General features: G+C 35.0%; 1 protein-coding gene across 1 annotated transcript in view; it reads right to left on the bottom strand.

Annotated features, from left to right (window-relative positions):
* The window catches only part of LOC118181841 (ectonucleoside triphosphate diphosphohydrolase 1-like), a 228,111-nt gene extending 212,853 nt beyond the window's left edge, over positions 1-15,258 (bottom strand). The window contains exon 1 of the mRNA XM_035351046.2: positions 15,240-15,258. Coding sequence (XP_035206937.2) covers positions 15,240-15,243 — 4 coding nt within the window. The 5' untranslated portion in view covers positions 15,244-15,258. The remainder of the gene's footprint in view (positions 1-15,239) is intronic.
* Positions 15,259-16,563: the final 1,305 nt, after the last annotated feature.

Genomic DNA, 16,563 nt, shown 5'->3' with positions numbered 1-16,563 from the left:
CTTAGTTTTATTTAAAACAAGATCAACAGTATCCTCATGATTATTTTTCCCTCGTACCTGAAATCTTTTTACTGTAAGGGGTTTTAATAATTTCAACAATTATTTTATCCGTACCCTCATATACTCCCATTTAACTTTTTGAAGAAGGAACACAAACAAATAATAATTATTATTATCATTTTATTTAACTTTTAAATAAATATAGACTTGAAAAAATATTTTTTCAGCTTACTATCACTTTCTCATGAATTAATAGCAGGCATATTTCGGTATTTTTAGTACATTGATTTCTTTTTGAATTAATTGATTAATTTAATACTGAAATATCTTTCTTGAAAGCGAAGAAGGTTAAATATATAATTCTTGAAGTTGGTTTCAATGTTGATTATTAATGAATTAATAATCTGTTTATTTTTTATTGTTATCATCACTAGGATAAAAAATTAGGTTACTGTTATTATTGAATGCAATAACAATGTAACAATGTATGGATTAGTAAAGATTAAATCTGAAATATACAGATTGGTTATAAATTGCACGATTAAAATTTTTGAAACGGTTGAGTGTCAGTTTGTGGTTTCATTTAAGAAATTAATAAAATAAGGAAGACTTTCATAGTGCTACAATTACTTTCGCTTGACCCCTTTCAGGTCCGCCGAAAACGTCGCGGATAAAACAACGCAAGGAGAAAACGTCGTGGTACAAATTATAGTGGGAGAAAACATCGCAGTTTAAAAACATCGTTGTCAAAACTATCGTGGTAAAGAATAAAGTACCTGTAAATCATATTATGATGATAACATCGCACACATGCGTTTTCAGGTTTTGAAAGTTGTAAATGCATGTTCGTATAAAAATCATAGAGCGCAAGAAGAAGCATTCTGTTACTTCTATAATTCATATATATGAACAAACTAATAAATTTTTGCTGAAAAATAAGAAGGAAACTTAAGCATTTAAAAATTGAAAATGAGTAGAAAATTAATGCAACTTAAAAAGCTTAATCGAATTTTAAATTTATATAGTTAATTAACAAAGGTCATTAATAAATTAAGCTTTTCTCATAAAGTTTAACTGATATTTTTTCATGAAAAATGCAGTCTAAAAGTGCTTAGAAAAAGGAAGATAAATAACTGCAAGAGGTTACCTCTATAAAAATTGCTTAGTTACTGATCAAATTATTTTCTTTCACATTTGTTAATCTCATATTGTTTTAAGGAAAATTACATGTTGTTTTGGTTCCGTTTATTCTTTAAGTGACGTTAACATTTTCATGTATAGTGTGCAATCAATTTTTTGGATGTCGATTTGTTAGCTATGTCTAAAGTCAGTTACATAATATGTCGCTATGCAATTTGAAAAACGCATGTATGCGATGTTATCGTCATGCCATGATTTTTAAGTATTTTATTTTGTATCACGATATTTTCCACGACGATCTTTTAAACTGCAATGTTTTTGATCCGCTTTGGCCACCAGCGGCCGAGCGGTAAAGACGCTGAACACTGGTAGTTCGGTCCAAGGTTCGAATCCCGCGAACGGGCTGGCTGCATGGGCGTTTTCGTGGTTTTCCCCACGAAAACGCCCATGCAGCCCATGTGTAACGTGTATAAGAGCCATTTTCCCTTAGAAAGTCCTCCACGAAGGCATCCCTCCCTTTAGGCAGATAGCCCTCGTGTGCTTTGCCGTAATTAAATAATCCAATCCATTTGATCCGCTTTATTTTAGAACTGCGATGTTTTCTCTTTGCGGTGTTTTTCGCAACGATATTTCGTACCAAGACGTTTTCTCCTTGCGTTGTTTTCTTCACGACGTTTTCTTTCGCGATGTTTTCGGCTGTAACCCAGCAAAAATTTTAGAATTCTCTTAAAAAAAGGAAACCAATCTGTAATGTAAAAAATACTAGAAAAAAATTTAGAATTATATGACTTAACCTCTTTCACCCGATGCCAAAATATCCGTTATATGTAGGCGTTGAATAAAATGCAATTTTTTACAATAAAAATCGTAGAATTTTAGCATAACCAAGATTGGAACTTTTGCACCTTAATTAAAGAGTGCCTGTTAAACTTTCGCTGGGTAAAATTAAAATATACAACCCGTCTTAATAATAGCTTAGTACACTTCCCTTCAAGTTTTAATCAAAGATGTCTCGAGTAATTTTAAATGATTTTAGACGATAGGGATTTTGAGGAATAGGGATTTTCGACAACAGATATTTTAAAGGGCTACATTAGTTAAAAAATAGCTTCTTTTATTGACATTATTCCCCGTCGAAGGCTTTGCTGATTACAGATGCCTCATTCGTTTCACTTATTAAATGGAAACTTTGACTCATGCATCAATCATTCAACAGATATTTAGCAGCGCAATCTTTTTAAACACCCTGTGTAGTAAAATAACAAAGTGCAGTAAATAATTTTCCTATCACCCGACAAAATCGCTTCAAAGGTTTCTTTTACACTAACATTTTTAATTACAGCATATTTATGCATAATCGTATTCAGGTATGAACAAACCACGCATTTTTGTCAATAATCTAAGATAAAGCAGTAAATAACTGAACAAATAAATCTTTGTTAAAAGATACTAATAATTATCGACAAGAATCGGCGTAACGTTCATGAATTTGCAGGAAGTTTTGAAGGTTAAATATAACCTCTTTTGTTATCCTTTAGCTCAGTGGTTCTCAGTCTGCTTTACCACATGAACCCTTTTCACCACTGCTAGATGTGTTGATAAATACCAAACTTTAAATAAAATTAGTTTTTTTATATATTCATAAAATAAATCTAAATTCTCAACAGCTAAATGAAAGGTTGATCCCATTACCCTCTGAAATTCCACCGGTTGATAACTTCTGCTCTCTAGCTTCAGCCTTCTCGAATCTTTTGTCCGTTTTTTTATCGCGTAATCATGTTTCTCTGACGTCATTTTCTGGTATTCTATTGAACCTTAGAAACTGTAGTCGTGCTCATATAGGCAGGTTATGCAAACTTTTTCTGTTAATTGCTAGTACCTTTAAAGTTATTTTTGTTATAATTTATTAAATTCAGCTTCTCTAATTTTCAAAGTGCTTAAAATATTTTATTTTATGCAATTCAAAAATTACACGTAATTTTGTTTTTTTAATTTAATTCTGTTTTATGCTATTTGTTAGTTTATAACTGCAATAAATTCTGAAATGTAATAATTTTCTGAGCTCATACATATTTCTTTAGTAAACGAATTCAATTAGAAACCAATTCCTTTAAGTGCAGTCTGTTATACATTAGAGTCTACTAATACACCGCACACATGGGACATAGCTTTAAATCGTTTGCTTAACAGGATCTGCCGCTCAAGCAACGGAGATTCAATTAAAAAATATAATAAATGATTTAAATTATATCTATTCAGTGACATTTCAGAATTTTGAGAACCAAAGAAAATTCCTTCAACTCCCTTTGTGAGAGTAAAACCGACGTTAAGGAAAGAAAATAAACACTCAAATAGTAGCGATTAAAAGCGTTCTTTGAAAATAACACTTTTTTTGTGTGTGCGTATGTCACCACTAATTCTAATTTTGTTTCCTCTATCTTTGCATTTCGATCTTTTCCCCATCCCTTTTATGCACTACAACATTTTCAGCATTCCACAAATTTCAGTCCCTCAGTAACAAATTTAGTAACTTCGAATGTACCACAAGACGCAGAAACAGTCGCTGTAAGTGAAGTTTATTGCTTGCCATGAAAGAATAGCGGATGCAACAAGGATAAACTTGAGCATTTTTACGATTAAAGACTGTCTCAAAGTTATTCTTTGGTTGCTTTTGGCATGAGAGCGCCAGAAGAACAAATACTTTGCCGCGAACAGATGTCACCCATACCAACCCTAATTATAGCAAAGAATCCGAAGAAAAAAATGCAACTGTGAGGATTCGACCCACATTTTCATGCGGTATTTTTCTATGAGCTTTCAAATTCATATTCATTAACGTATGTAATATTTTATAATTCATTACACAATTCACTTCCATTATTAATTCTTTTTGGTTAAAGAATTGGGAATGCATTCAGGTTTACTTTTTCCAGAATTTTAGCAGCATGTAGTTAATTTTAACGCAGGCGTGTTGTTGTCAAATGTCAATGTATAATGTAGAAAAGCAATGATTTATTATTTATCTGTAGACGAAATTCGGTTTTATCTAATTTATGAACAAATTTTAAAACGCAGTTATTGACGTCTTTAATCCAGTAGCTCTGTGTATATTATAATATAATCTAAAAGTGAATAATGGACAGAAATAAGATACTGAAATTTGATACATTTTGTTAGCAGTTTGTCGTATTCAAAAGCAAGGCGAATGCAAAATGTTAACAGGAAAACATTGAATGTGAGAGAACAGTCTAATTTTTTAAAATGGTCCATTTATATTAGTATCACTTTCGGAGTCTCTAAGATAGCGTTATAACGAATTAGTTTGTGTAACTTTAATTATAAAGGACTTAACATTTCTTAAATTTAGGAAATTATATAGCTAAAATGTGATTATCTTTCTCAAACGTTTCAATACCGATTTTTTTTTTTTAAATTTTGTACCATCTTTTTGACTGAACTGTTTTTGTTTTCTTCTCACCGACATAATATTATGTTTTTAAATGGAACAGAAATGGCGGAAAATTTTCAGGACAAGAAAAACGAAATTTTGCTGTAGGATCACACGGAATTTATTACTTATTCCTTCAATAAAAAAATTTTGCAATATTCCTAATTAAATATTAAACTGATTTATTTTTAATACATTCTTATCTCAAAGAAATGAAATATTATGATTAGTAATTTATCCTCCAGAATTCTGCATTCATTCAAAAATACAAAAAAACAAATTATGATTACTTAAATCCGACTGTTTCATAAAATGCTGACTTTTAATATAATATGATGCTTTTATGTTTAAAAAAAAAGCAGCCTGAATTCCCTGACTTTACCTATTCTCCGCACATTTCCATGAATATACTTAAAGTACATACTACTTACACTCATGTCCAATATTATGTTTACATGCATAAATTCACGGATTTCTCAGAGACTATGACTTATAATTTAATGAATTTTCGTGGAATCATACATAACATGATGACACATAAATGCAAAAGAAAAAATTGAAGATCACCTCATATGATATAAAATTGTAGCATGAAACAATAAAAATGGTAATAAAGTGTGACAAAGAGAGTTAAGAAAAAAAGGAAAGATTCAGAAAAAGAATTAAGTCTTACGAATTTAATATGGAATATGATCTCCCCTGACTTGTACACACATATCACAACGTGTTTTAAGACTGGAAATAACGTTGTTAACCACAGTTTGGGGAATTAATCTCCACTGTTCCAGCAATGCCGTCTTCAGAGCATTTACATCTCTAGGAGGAGGATGTATACGTGCAATTGTTCTTCCAAGGTAGTCCCATAAGTTCTCTATCGGGTTAAGGTCAGGAGAGTTTGGTGGCCAAGGTATTTGCTTAATGTCTTCACTTTCAAGGAATTCATCAACGAGGTTTGCTCGATGTGGACGGGCCTTATCATCCATAAATAAAACGTCAGGTCCATATGCACCCCTGAAAAGTCTTACATAAGGATCTAAGACCTCATCCCGATATACCTGGCCTGTCACAGATCCGCTGCTGAACACGTGTAGGGGCGTACGTCCATCGATCATTATTCCACCCCATACCATCACACCTCCACTACCGAAACGGTCACGTTCCACAATGTTCGAGGGATCATTTCGTGTTCCTGACTCCCTCCAGATGCAAACACGTTTAGAATCACCAGTTAAACTAAACTGCGACTCATCAGTAAAGAGAACATGGGACCACTGATGTTCAGTCCAGTTTTGATGTTCTTTACACCAATTAAAGCGATCCCTCTTTTTCTGTGAAGACAGTAAAACACATACCCTTGGCTTTCTGGCATAAAGGCCTTTTTCATTAAGCCTTCTGTATATTGTTTGCCGTGATGCAACAGTTCCAGTGGCGGCTGCAAGCTCTGAACTTAACTGGCGAGCAGTAGCCTTTCTGTTACGACGGGCAGTTAATGCCAGATACCGATCTTTCAGAAGCAGTTGTCATTCGTTTCCGACCTTGTCCAGGCCTCCTTACAACACTTCCATCATTTTGAAACTGTTTCCATAGCTTAGAGACTGTCTGTCTTTAAATATTCAGACATGTGGCTGTTTCCATGATTGCCTGCCCTGCCTCTAAACGGCCGATAATTCGCCACTTTACAGATTCTTCCAAATGATACTTCGAAGCCATAACAAACCGCTTTGAGTCCCTACACACTGAAATCAAACGCTATGTTGCAGAAATTCACTCAAATATTCAGTTTGCACAAAGCGCTTGATTCACCCTTGGATGACATAACGGCTAGATTTGCATATCACAAAATGTTCGATTACTTTTGATTGGATAATGCTAATTAGGCTTGGTTTTCACACATTCCCTGCAAATACGGATCACATTGATTCGATATTTCATTGAATATCATCATTTTTGGGTATGTAAAGATAATTTTGGACATGAGTGTATTTCTCCCAGTTGTCCTGTCTTCTTACACATTTCTTTTATCGTTACTACGTCGCTAAGCTCCGACGACAATTCTCTCTCTTGCCCAAGGACCCTAAGGTATAAATAAGATCTGTGAGAAAGTTTTCCTTTCAGTGCCTCTCCTCCAACTTTTCAGTTAAGTAAACCTTCTACGGATCCTTTCAACAAAGGACATACAAGACAATATTACAGACCACATACAATGAGATAAATTTATTTTTATATTTTAAAGTGTATCACTGTATGTATGTTTAAAATTTAAATGATTTTATATTCAAAAATTAAAATTTTCCAAACATTGTTTATTAAAATAACATATTAAAATAACATGCAATAAGAAACACAAAATTTATTCCATTTTATAATCAAGGCAAAACACACGACGATACTAGAATGTTTAAGTTCCACCCTAGTTTTGATGAACAACACTCTAGAAAATGGAATCCCAGAATCTCGAATTCCTTCTCATTTACCATCAACTACTCTAGAGAATTTCTGTTTCTAAGGATTTAAAACAGCTTCCATGCGCGACTTCACTCAAAAATGTCGATGTTTTACTTGGCGCTCAAACCTGAACCTAAACCTATATCATCCAAGACTTCGTTAACCACTCCATCGCCATGGACGGTAAAACACAAACAAGAATAAAAATTATTTTAATACTAGTTACAAACGTCTGTAAACATTTCAGTATATCTGCGTTGTATATAGTTATAAGGTATTTCTCCCGCCTTCTCAGCATGCCTTCGTGGTGTAGTGGTCAGCACGTCCGTGGTTCGAGTCCCGGCGGGGGGCACTGCTCATTTTTCATGTCTCCTGCTTCGAAATAACATAATATCTCTACATAGTATATATATATATATGCATCATGTCCATAAAAGTCTTTTAACAGCCTTTATTTTCGCAACATTTGATCGTAGACATATGCTTCCAGTAACAAAAATATTTTAAATGACGCAAAGATTCACGTTCCATATTTTTAAACTAAATAAAAATTAATTTTGTATAAAGTATGAAATCAAACTTGTTAGACGTTCCTTCGGTCCCTGTACTTATATTTAAAAAAAAATTTTCTACTTGTTCTAAAAAGTATAGTACAAAACATTTGACTCCCCTACGATAAAAATTGAGCGAGATGTTTAATTTCATTGAAATATTTGACATAATTTTGAATCTGCATTGATGGGTCGGTTAGTAAATAAATTAGAATAATTAAAAGTTGATTTTTTCCCTTGAATGTCCTTCAATGATATTCTTTTGCAATTTCCTAGTATCTTTTTTATTACATTTGGTACCCAGAAAGAATTTTTATACAAGAAATTTATGCTTTCAGTGTCTGAAAATACGTTATTAATATTTTCATGAAGTTCTATTATCTTAGAATCATAATCTGGTAATAGCAAATTATTCATTAAAATATAATTTTCATTTTTAATTAACGCAGATGGGATTACGAGTTGGATACTTGCCGATACTGAAGCTTGCCATTGTTTCTAAAATACGAATTCTATAAGAGTCTGTGAATAAGATCTCCATTTTGAGAAAAATTATATTGATTCGATATTTTTCAAAATAGTCTGCTCGTCACGTAATCTCTTAACATTAGAAACCTATCTGTAAACAAAATTTCAATTTTAAAGTACAAATGGAAGTATTTAGCTCTTCAATTTGTGTACGGCCTATGAATACAATTCCTGATTTTAATATCGAATATCTTGGTCAGTTTTGCGTACGGGATTTGAACATTTTGTGTTTTTGCCTAAAGACCCTCAATGTAGTCCCCTGCTACTGTCACCACACGCTGCCGACGATGTGGGAGGCGCTGAATACCGTCAGCCTAAGCATTTGCCGCACCGTGTGTGAATCGGGTCATCTGTTGGCATTGACAATGTCCTCTCGTGTTGCAAACCGCCTACCACGTATTGGTTCCTTAATCTTGCGAATAAGAACAAAGTCACAGGGCAAAAGGTCAGGAGAGTACGGTGGGTGCTCCAATTCTTCCCATCCCCAATGTCGGAGTAGCTGCCGTACACACTCTGCTTTATGTGGTCTTACATTGTCGTGCAGAATTATCGCACTGTCTACAAGATCCGGACGATTATCCCGAGCGTCGTACCTGTCGTACCTAGTCCCTGTAGACTGTGCGGTCACTGTTCTGCCATGATAAACAAAGTGGCAAACAATGACGCCCCTGACATCATATGCGACGATCACCATCAATTTGAATGGGAAAGAATTCTGACAGACCTTCTGCTGCCTTGGTGATCCAGGATGTCTCCACTCCGCGAACTGACGTTTCAGTTCTGGTTCGTATGCCTTGGCCCAAAATTCATCGATGGCGATTATTCGTGACAAGAATTGATCACCATCCTGTTGCCAGCGTACAAAGTGATCGGAGCATATTGCATAGCGCACCCACCTTTGAACTTCCGTCAGTGCATGCGGTACCCACCGCGAAGTGATTTTGCATAGCTGTAGTTCATTACGCAATATCCTGTGGACGGTGCGTTTCTCGATGCCACTAGCCCTCTCTAACTCCAGTAACGTTCATCGTCTGTCTTCATCCATGAGGTGCTTGATGACGGCACGTGCCAAGTCGGTCCGCACACTCACCGGTCGTCACGAACGTTGCTCATCACTGGTTGACACACGTCCTTGTTGAAAGTTTCCTACCCACCATTGTACGATATAGTAGAGTATTATTCCCAAGGACTTCTACTAATTCACTGTGACATTCCATCTCATTTCTCCCTCGGAGAACATCTATTTCGATGTAAGCGCGCTGCTCAACACGGGTTACTTCCATCTCGCACGACACTCACTAACTGACTGATTTCAGAGCGCTCTCTATCACAGAGCCATCTGTTGTTCTGCATACACACTATGCCTGCAGAACTTCCACACGACACATATACGTTTTGTGATCCGTTCACATATCTACAAGATAAAAATAGTTGCCATGACTTTTGCCCCAACCCTCGTATGTCTACAGCCAACGGTTGGAAAGATGAAGGCCGGGAGAAGGACACTGTGTCTGTGTAATAACAATAATAATAATATGTAGAAAATAAAGCAGATCGCTGATGAAGCACACAGTAATGAAGAATAAATTTGGAAGTCGTATAGATGCAATAAGACACAGTCGTAGTAGATTTAAATCATATTCCTTATATTGTAATTACAAATTTTGCAGCTACAAATTGGCTCATTAATTGTGTCTACTCGGAACATTTACAATTTAGATATTATTGCGGTAGAAAGAAAGCAGACAGTTAAAAAAAATGTATCTTAGCAGCAAGTGAACTAGAAGCAAAGGTCGCAGTTGTTCCAATATGCCAGTTTATTAGGCGAAAAAAAATTTTAAGTTTCGAATTAGTTACTTCATCATCGTTACGTAAGTTACATGACCTGAATTAGTCTCTAAATGATGCAGTGTAGAAAAAGTTGTTACTATTTTTATAATAATGATGGAATGGACCCAAATTAAAATTCTGCTAATTTAAATTATAATTTATATTTACATATTTTTTATCTTACATAGTGTAAGAAAAACAAGTAAAGTAGTTGTAAAAAATTGGTAGAGAAAATAGATATAATAGTGCATTTTAGAGTATTTATATAACAGATATTAAATGTTTGCTATTGAATAATGTTATAATGAATAAAAAGGTTAGTAATTTAAGAAACTGACTAAATATAATAACTCGATTAATGGATGATTGTATATTAAACATAGAATACGTTAAGATGAACTTTGAAAGCTGTCACCTTTTAAAAAAATGCTTAATTTTTCATTTTTTTATATAATGAAGTGATATAAGGAAGTGAGCCCTGCCTTAGATAATAAATTTTGAATGGCAACGTATCCGTCAAAACTAAAACTAAACTCAAAATAACATAAAATTTCAGAAGGATGTAAGGACATCGCTGGCAATTGAAACCACATATTCAGAAGATTCTCTATATGACAGTAATCACCAATGTTGTTAATTATAAGGCAGCAATATAAGCATCAAAGGTAAACGAAAGGAAAGAGAGAATTTTATTTACCATGCAAAGGCCTTTTCTTTTGCAAATCACAAAAGCATAGAGAAGAACATCTAACCAAGCTTTATACATACTCCACTCTACAGTATGTCATAAACGGTCATGTCCAAACTGCACATATGATTGTGTCAGGTCATGAGGAAACAGAATTACACAGTAACAGGCGGTCGGAAACCCGATCGTGACAATGGAATTGCATCGTGACCGTCACGCAAAGAAAAGGTAACAAACGGTGTATAAAACTTTATTTTACAACAAAAAGTACCAAATACAAATGGAAAATATTATAACAAGTGCTCAAAATTTGCCCCATCAGCGTCACATCGGCGCCGCATAGATTCGTTAACTCGTTCGAATTGGTCAGGTGTCTCCCGGACACATGCCGCCGCTACAACGATACGTGCCATGAGGTCCATGTCCGATGGAGGGGATGTCTCGTATACCAGACACTTAAAGTATCCCCAGACGTAGAAATTCAGGGGGTTAAGGTGGCCACTGTACTCTGCTAATTCAGCGATCTGGGTACGTCGAGTCCAAGAACTGACGTACATTCTTGTGGAAATGTGAGGGAGCCCCATCATGATGGAACCACATGTTGAGGCGTGTCGTTGCGGGAACATCCACTAACAACGCGGGCGGGCAACACTTCTTCCAAAAAAATTGCGTACGAAACCCCGTCGAGGCAATGAGGTATTACGTATGGACCGATCAGCATGTCACCAATAATTCCAGCCTAGATGATAACACTGAAACGTAATTGGAGGTTGTGCGACCCTGTGACATGGGGATTTACAGCCAACCACACATGCATATTGTGCTGGTTGAGGACACCATCCCGGAAAAAGCTAGCTTCATAGGTAAACAGTTTCCTTGATGGAAATTGTGGGTCTGCGATCCTTGCCTGTAAATACCAACGTGCGAATGTCACACGTTGGGGATAATCCTTATCGCTTAGCGCATGCACCCGTTGTATTATATGTGGTACGGATGTTGGTGATCTTCCCGCAGTATTCGCATATTGGAGGAGCGATCAACTCCTAGGTCGCGTTCCACGACGCGGATACTTGTACACACAATTTCGTATCATTGCGTCTAATACAGCGTTCTCGACGTCCGCTGTCCGTGTCGTACGTTGCCAGCCGATGTGGCTGCTGATTCTGAAAGATCCTACCTCTTGCTATTGGCAATATAATTGTCCGAACGTCTACTGCCGGGTATACGTCGGTTCGGGAACCGTTGAATCTTGCCAGGAGCTCTGGTGCTGTTGTACTGGTATACTGTGTAGAAGCTAAAATTCTTCAGACCCCACAACACTAACAAGCGAGTTATTGCTCTAGTCTGAATCAAAATGACAGAATCTTGTGATAGTTAAAATAATATTTTTATTAACTGGTTCAATTAAACAGAATGCTTCACTTGTGCTACAAATCAAAACTCTGCTACTTGAAGGTATTTAAAATAACATAAGCTGTAGTTTAAATTCAGCTAACCTTACGTTAGCTGAATTATTTAACGATGAATATTTAACATTAGCTAGCAACGTGGCTGATGCTGGAATAATCCTAGGCAGAAATCGCAACAGGGTGAAACCTCAAACGAAACTGCCAAAAGCTGTAACTCTAAAACATAATTTGCATTCTGGTGAAAACTGCGCAAAATAAAAGTTCAAATCATGATAATTGGTTAATAAACATAAACCTTAGCAAGTATAGTGAGTGAATCTGTTATTGTACCGTTCATGAATGCTATTGTTACGAATTCGTAGCTGAATTATTTAACGATGAATATTTAACATTAGCTAGCAACGTGGCTGATGCCGGAATAATCCTTGGCAGAAATCGCGACAGGGTGAAACCTCAAACGAAGCTGCCAAAAGCTGTAACTCTAAAACATTAAAACTCTCTGCTTAAGTACTCATCAAATAATTTGCATTCTGGTGACAACTGCGCAAAATAAAAGTTCAAATCATGACAATTGGTTAATAAACATAAACCTTAACAAGTATGGTGAGTGAATCTGTTATTGTACAGTTCATGAATGCTATTGTTACGAATTCGTATTTAGATAAGTAATTTTAGTAGAATTATAATTAAAATTGCAGTATTTCCCTGTGCAATGCAGCGCGAGACTAATTTTAAAAGAAAGCTATGCCGGAAAAGTAAGAATACAGGAGTACGTGTGTTTAACATAGAGTAAATGGATATCTCGGTAATTTGTATTTAAATTCAATAAATGTAATTGACCACTATATTAGCTGTCATCGTAATTCCACGCTCCTTTTGCTTTCTAGAAATCTTGAGAAGCAGAAAGTACTAGAAATTTCTCGCTCCGGTTGAAGACTGTTTAAGGCCGAAGAGAGAGCATCTGCTGTCAGTTGCTCTTAGTAACTGATGCTGCGAGTGGTTTAGTTCCGAGTTAGCTTTCTCTTTAGATGCGCTTTGCATTGCATTGTGATTAACGTTATTAGTAGTGTAACTACTGATTATACTGTGAACACTTGTCCGAACATTTCCGTGGAAAATTCTGGTTCTGAAATTTTTCTTTTGACAAAAATAAATTTTTATTAATCTATTATCGGACTTGTGCATTCAGTCTATTACGAACCAGTACGCACGCAATACTATTAAAAGGACTTATTTCAAGAAGATAAGGTTCATCTTTATATCGCCGTCGCAACCCAACCCGCGCTGTTCAAAATTTCAGTGTTTTGCTGCAGATAGTAAAGATGCCGTCATCTCTCACCTACTGAACTTATAACATAGAAAATTACTGTACGTCAACTCCGTGTTCATCAGTGGCTATTAACACCCGCTGACAATTTAATTGCCCGGGATAGGAATTCCACACCGCAAAGTGATTCGCTTTTGTTAGGCAGATGGCCCTTATGAGTTTTTAAATCCTACACTTGTGCCTCTGGATACATGTAAGTCTATATGCCTGCCTTCAACATCGCATTGACTACAAAGAGCGCTTAAATCCATTCGAGCATATCTCAGCCCGGCTCTGGTTTTTCTCAGTGTTTGCTTAAAATCGAAATTCCTGCCACAGCCTGTAATAAAAATGAGATCTGGTATTTCAAGTTATTATAACTATTTGCCATTAATTGAATTCAGTTTACTAATATATTATTTAGCTCTTTACATTATATTTAACTTCATTATTGATTATTTATTATTTTCTTCATTTAATTCTGTTTAACCTTCTCCATCATCTTCCATGGTGTTCTGGCACTTCTAATTTTAGAGATTAAACTCTGATTAGAGTGATTACTCGTGTAAAGAAAACTAATGTTTAACGTAGCGTTATGCGCTCCTAATTATAGCTTGGTTTGGTTTATTTAATAATGGCAAAGCGCTCGAGGGCTATCTGCCTAAGGGAAACAAGCGTCTAGCCCCTCAGATGCTAGTTTCCTCCTGATTCCTCCTTGATCGTTTGCGCAGATTCACGCGCAGCGTGTTTACCCCAAGGAGCTGGGCGTGGTCAAAGCCGATTTTTTTTAAAACGCCACGCGTTTAAAACATACTTCCTACCTCCATGGTTTAAAACGTTACGAACTTGGTGCGCATTACTGAATGTAAATTAATTAATTTTATTAGTTTTTCTGAAATAGTTTTCTTTTTAATTGGTATATATATTTATTTGTTCAGATGTTTTATTATAAATCTATACATAAAGGAAGAATTCCTGATTTATTCATTTATTCACGTACAGATCATCGCCCGAAGCTATTAGAGATACAGATATCAAAACTTAGGAGCTTATTACTTTTGTATCGAAGATGTTATTTAAGAAGCGATTTTTTAAGATTCGGCGTGCAAAACATGTTTTTATGTTTTTTCATATAAGGAAGAAACAGATGTACATAAGATTCTTGCTTTAAAATGTATGAAATATGAATACATAAAAACCAATTTCAAACGTTTTCAAAATTCGGCAACGAAGGGGGGGGGAGAACGTGTTCTTCACATATTCCTTCATACCTCAGATATCCATAAGACACACTTATAAATTATTGCTGTAAAATGTAAGGAATAAAAATAAATGCTGACATCAACATGTGTGGGGAGGGGGACTGATTGGCATAAAATACAAGTTTACATAATGTACAAGTAAGCCTTATTAAAGGTGCAAACCAGATATGTAAAGCTAGTTAGTATTAAAAAAAACTTAAGGTTTCTATTATTTAATGTTATTAATAATTAAAACCCCAAAATAAAAATGTAGCAGCATGTGGCAATTCACAAAACTGTTATGAGTTTGTTACTATGTTCAATTAGTTTTAAACAATTCTACACATAATAAAATGGCCAGTGCACAACATGTGAATGTACATGGGGTTGAATAATTAGAAAATAAAAAACTTGACAAATATTAAATAGCAAGTATTGAATAGTAGAAAATATTGCTTACCGTTCAAATTTGGGATTGACTCAGTTTCACCAAAATATATTTATCTACATTAAAAATGTTTGGTAATAATCTATTGACTGAACACTTTAAAAGTCAATGAATGATTGATTGTATGGACAATATTTGGTATTGTTGGACTTGGGGGAGGGAAGAAAGACAGTAATGCAAGGAGGATGAACAAAAATAGACTTACTCATTAATCACAGAATATATCAGCCTATCACGAGGACCTGAGATAAAGGTTCAAAACCCTGTTCTGACCTTCTACATCTGTTCCTGATCATTTTAAGGATTAGAGTTGGAATTATCTTATTATTAAAGAGAAGTTCTAAAGAAAGAGAAAGAGATAGTATTATATAAATAAGAAAAAAATATCATCTGACACATATAAAACACTTACAGGCAGTTGAAAGATGTTTTAGATGATAAAAATGAACAAAAGGAATTGTGAATAGGTACTAATGACTATTGTTAAAATATATATTTTTCACTAGATGTGTTAAGTTTCTTCAGTGGAATTATGTGTAAAATTTTTGTGATCCAAAATAATTTTTAGAATTGTATTATTGTCTTCATTCTGTGAAGTTATTGTAGAATTTTTTGTCAGTTTCCTTTTCGTTTTGTATTTGAGAATCTTTTGGGTATTATATTTTTATTAGGTGGAATATCTTTATTAGCAGTTGGGAAATGTAAATGTATTTCGGGTAGAGTAGACTTTAAGGTACCCCTTGTATTTTGGCGAAGTTGTTGTTTGATTTATCGCCAAGTTGTTGTTTCATTTATGGTAGCCTGAATAGTTGAATGTTATGGAAATCCTATTGTGACGTAATCGGGTGCATGCATGATTCTGGGAAATTTTTAATCATGGGATGTTTTGTAAGCGTTTTTGTGGTGTGTGTTTAGACGGTAGAATGGCCAAATGTAGTAAGATTAATTTGAAGTTTCTGTACGATTTGGAGCGAAAGGGGAAAAGAGCTTTAATTGACTGGTGTGTAAATGAAGGTTTATTTAGTAGCCATTATAAGTGTCCTGTATGTACAGGGTGATCAGCGAATAAGCCCTGATTTCAAAATTAAATATCTCTACAACAAAAATCGATAGAATTATGCGGTAAACTGTACATTTATTAGCAAAACTGTAAAAATAGTGTACAAAAGTTTAGAAAATTTAGTTACGAAAATCGTTAACAGATGGCGCTCTGCATTGAAAATTATTTCTGAAAGGAGTCAAAAAAATAATTAAAAAAATAAAGCAGCCCTTGCAATCAAAATACAATTTTTTCAAAATGTTCACCATTCGAAACAATGAGGTGGCGTAAATGAACAATGAAATTTGACATCACGTCTTGCAATGTCTCGACGGAAATGGAATAACATGCAACACTAATGAACGATTCAAGCTCATCTAGAGTAGCAGGATTGTTTCGATAGACAGCGTCTTTTAATGCACTGCACAGAAAAACTTTATTTGTTCGATGTGGTCGAGCCCCATCTTGCAGGAACCAGTCGATACCTGGT

This window comes from Stegodyphus dumicola, chromosome X1 (genome assembly GCF_044657685.1).
Source record: "Stegodyphus dumicola isolate Sdum_Otavi_A_Nest chromosome X1, ASM4465768v1".
NCBI classification, from domain to species: domain Eukaryota; kingdom Metazoa; phylum Arthropoda; class Arachnida; order Araneae; family Eresidae; genus Stegodyphus; species Stegodyphus dumicola.
Note: the sequence above shows the minus strand (reverse complement) of the source record. Positions and strands in the feature narration are given on the sequence as shown.